The sequence below is a fragment of the Cryptosporidium hominis genome, assembly GCF_000006425.1.
Source record: "Cryptosporidium hominis TU502 chromosome 3 CHRO013149, whole genome shotgun sequence".
Taxonomy (NCBI): Eukaryota; Apicomplexa; class Conoidasida; order Eucoccidiorida; family Cryptosporidiidae; genus Cryptosporidium; species Cryptosporidium hominis.
The window spans coordinates 1-4,445 of NW_666954.1; the positions used below are offsets into that span (position 1 = coordinate 1).

The following is a 4,445-nucleotide window of genomic DNA, read 5'->3' on the forward strand; positions in this document are numbered from 1 at the left end:
ATTGGAATACTTTCATGATTATGATTCAAACCAATAGTTGAAGAATTACTTTGAAAATCTATATATTCATCTTGTTCAATATCTAAATCTAAATCACTCTCTATATTAAAAATATGGTTATTTTTTGAGTGATTATTAATATTTTAAGATAAAGAATTTGAATCATCTAATCCATATCCATAAATTTGTTGTAAATAAAAATTATTTGTTGCAAAAATCAAACTTAAATCAAGTCCATCTTTTACATTTGAAATTAAATATATTAATATCTTTATTATAAAACACAAGTTATAATCATAGTAATTGACTTTTTCTATTAAATTTTTGTTTGAATAAATATTCCAAAGTTGAAGAAATTTCATTCTTAATTGTGAAATATTATTATTATTATTAATTTTACTTGGACAAAAATAATTGGCAATATTGTTCATATTATTATTATTATTATTACTACTATTACTTTCATCATTATTCTCAATCTCAATATTTTTATATTTTGACTTATCTCTATGAATAGACATTTTAATATAATGGTCACTAATTAGTTTACAACAGGAATTCAAATTCCTCATTTTAACTAAATCCGAGATTTCCAGGAATGAAAATAAGTTCATAATAATTTTGGTATTATTTAAAATAGAATGTTTTCTGCTCATTTTCTTTACTTTTTTTTATAATTTATTTAAACAGAAAAAAAAATAATTACTTTATATCTTTATTTTCAGTTTTTTTGTTATTCTTTTATTATTATTTTTTAATCCCAATTTAAAATTATCTTTTTTATTATTACTTCAATATATTACTTTTAAACTATAAATACTGACTTCTCTTCATTAGCAGAATTTTCTCTTCTTCCTAATTTGAATACTTTATTTTATCAATTGCAACATTTCTTGACATACTATTTTTCTTTTAACTATAATTTATATTTTTCTTAGATTTTTTAAATTTTTATACAGAGATACAGTACATATATATTTACACACAAAAATTGATATATTGACAATAACTTCGATTTTCGAATATACTAAGTAAACTAGAAATAAAAAAACACATTCAAAAACATACTAATTTGTTACAATAGATTTTTAATTTTCATACTTTAAAAAAATAAATAGAAAAAAAAAAATTCAAAATCATACTTACAATTAATTTAAATATATATATATATTCATATATATAATTTAAAAAACGAAATTGGCATTTTACTCTAAAATAATTACATTTTAGCCATTTACGTGTGCATGCAATCAATTACGTGTGTTGTGTGCATCTTATTATTATATAAGAAAAACTAACTAATCGCTGTATATATACTCAATAGGTCAGCAAAAGAAAAACAGGCAATTTGTAACTTCATAACTTCATCTTTTGTAACTAAGTCTTCAAAGCTGATATTTATATCCATATTTAGTAAATATTCTATTGGTATTGTGCAATTTAAAATATATAATGGATCATCCTTTAACTTAATTATTTCCAAACTTTCATCCAGGCGCCAGTTGACTGACTCCTCCTTATAAGGTGTTTTGGCGCCTGAATGATGATTATTATTATCGTAAAATGAAATAAAATTATAATTATAAAAAATTTGACTTAGTTTATTTTGAAATTCTTTAGACATTTGAAAATTATTTGTTTGGTGTTTCTTTTTAAAAGTGTCAGTAAATTCTAGTAATGAATTGATTGTAAGACTTTGATTTTCTGATGAGAAAATGAAATTCTCTAATATTTCAATATATTGCTGAATTTGATTTTTGAAATTTAAATTGTTATTTTCCATATTAATATTAGTAACTAAATGAGTATCCTTCTCTATCATTTTTCCACTATTATTATATATAAATGCCCATGGAAAAACTGAAGATTGAATAGATTCAATGGAAATTAAATTAACAGGAATTGACATTAAATGATTACTTTTTTGATGAACTTTATTCTCTTGTTTATATAAAATTAAATTATGAGATGATATTATTAATTTTTTTTGAGTATAATTATAATTTAAATAAAAGAATGGCCATAATTCATTAATATTATTATTGGAGTTGGGGGTTTTTAGTATTTTATTAATATCTAAATGTATTCTGCATAATACATTAATATTTTTATTCTTATTATTTTTAATATTTTGTAATTTATGTTGGTCCATTTCTAATAATGATATATTTGAAACAAAGTTTCTCCAATTAACATTATTATCATTACTATGATTAAATATATAATTCCAAAATAAAATATGTTCAACAATACTAGAAGAATAAGTTAAAAACTTTAATTGATTTTCTTGAATAACTCCATCCATAATTATAAGTAAATTCTTATTAAATATATCCAAAAGATCCCATCTTCCAATCTTTTTACTTATATATATTAAATTTAATGTTGCTGATATTAATAAATTTATAACATTAAAAATATTCACAAATAATCCATTAAAGTTAAATTTATTAATTACAAATGTGTCCAAAAATAGTGATAAAGTCATTTGAACTATTCCAATCCCAAAAAATAACCACATTGACTTTTTATAATTTTTATTACTTTCAGTATTCAAATCTTGCATAGTTTGAATATAACAATACAATAGTTCACTATAGATATATTCCATTATATCTTCTTCTATTTCTCTCTTTTCCAATTCTTCTATCTCACTACTTTCTTTTATTCCCTTGTGATTAATATCGTAGTTATAGACTTCTTCCTCCTCTTCTTCTTCCTTCTCCTCTTCCTCTTCCTTCTCCTCTTCCTCTTCCTCTTCCTCTTCCTCTTCCTCTTCCTCTTCCTCTTCCTCTTCCTCTTCCTCTTCCTCTTCCTCTTCCTCTTCCTCTTCCTCTTCCTCTTCCTCTTCCTCTTCCTCTTCCTCTTCCTCTTCCTCTTCCTCTTCCTCTTCCTCTTCCTCTTCCTCTTCCTCTTCCTCTTCCTCTTCCTCTTCCTCTTCCTCTTCCTCTTCCTCTTCTTCATACTCCAACTTTCTCCTTTCTTTTCTCATTTGATTAATTCTCTGTAAAAGTAATAAATAGTCATTCAAAATTGATTTGTTAAAACTGTTCATCTTTCTGGTGAATATGTAAATTAAAGTACCATTAATTAAGTAAAATATAAGAAAGTTAATAACTGCATTTACTGTTAATATTGGAAATAGTGCATTTTTAATACTATAAACTATTGGAATAATTATATTTGCCATTGAAATTAATATAATGTTTACTAAAATAGCAAAAACTAATATTAAATTTCTCTTTTCTGCAAATATTCCCAATTTCTCATAATTCATTATTGTTTGTTTCCAATTCCTATTAATAATTTTTCTATCTTCTTTTGCTCTTTCGAATAATTTCAATTCCTTCATTTCTTTAGATGTATTCCCATAGGAATTTGATGATAGTATCCTTACTAAACTAAAGTTCATGAAAACTAGTAGAAAATCTTCAGTTAGCCCCAAACTGTTATAATATCTTGTACTTGTATTAAAATATCCTTCTTTTCCTTCAACAAAATCTCTATCCTCTTCTGTTTCCTCCTTTTCTCCATCATCTTCTTCATCATCTCCTTCTTTTTCTTTCCCTTCCTCTTCCTTTTCCTCTTCTTCCTCTTCCTCCTCTTCCTTTTCTTCTTCTTCTTCTTCTTCCTCTTCCTCTTCCTCCTCCTCTTTCATTCTTCCTTTTCCTTTAATTTTTTCATCTTTAAAAACCCCATGAATATTCTCCACAATTTTTAGCTCCTGTACATTCAAACTGGCATTTACTTCATTCTGATCACTCTCACTAATTTCCTCAATCTCAATATTCGGAATATTAATAAAATGACTTTTATCTAAGCCTTCTCCTTTTTCTCTTTTTTTAGAATCTAAAGAAGATGTTATTGGAGCGTAAAACTCTTGTATCTTCATTCCCATATCGGTAATTTTCATATTATCATCTTTTTTAAATACTTCAAAACTAAATCCATAATCATATTTGTTTTCATCAACCATATCTATAATAAATTCTTTATTCTTTGGCAATTTATTCCTAACCTCGTTAAATTCTTCGTATATACTCTTATGGATATTTTCTTCTGATAGTAAATTATTTGAGATATTCCCTAACCTTTTATTCTCAATGCCCCTTACAGTATCTCTCAACTCCTGAATAGACAATTTGGGCACCTCTTCCATGTACCCTAACCACCCCTCTCCCCCCTTATATCTACCCCCCTTAATCCCCTCCATCACTCGAAAAATCTCTACCACCCCTCTCACCCACACCATACCCCATCATAAGCACAGACCACATCCGTTCATTCACTTCCCCCCGCTCCTCACCATCGTTGCTCTCCCTCTCTCGCTCCCTCCTCTTCCTCTTCCCCTTCCCCCCTCTCCCCTCACCCGTCCATAACCCCTCCGCCTCCCTCCTCTCGTCTCCTCACATCACTCTCCCTCCCGTCTGCCCACCTGTCCCCTC

General features: G+C 26.9%; 2 protein-coding genes across 2 annotated transcripts; both read right to left on the reverse strand.

Annotated features, from left to right (window-relative positions):
- Positions 1–143: 143 nt before the first annotated feature.
- Positions 144–656, reverse strand: Chro.30410 (hypothetical protein). The annotated part of the gene is made up of 1 exon (XM_660363.1): positions 144–656. One exon carries the CDS (start codon positions 654–656, stop codon positions 144–146), a length of 513 nt encoding a protein of 170 aa, XP_665455.1.
- Positions 657–1,294: 638 nt separating this feature from the next.
- Chro.30409 (hypothetical protein) lies at positions 1,295–4,252 on the reverse strand. The annotated part of the gene is made up of 1 exon (XM_660364.1): positions 1,295–4,252. The coding sequence occupies one exon, from the start codon at positions 4,250–4,252 to the stop codon at positions 1,295–1,297; it is 2,958 nt and encodes a 985-aa protein (XP_665456.1).
- Between the last annotated feature and the right edge of the window lie 193 nt (positions 4,253–4,445).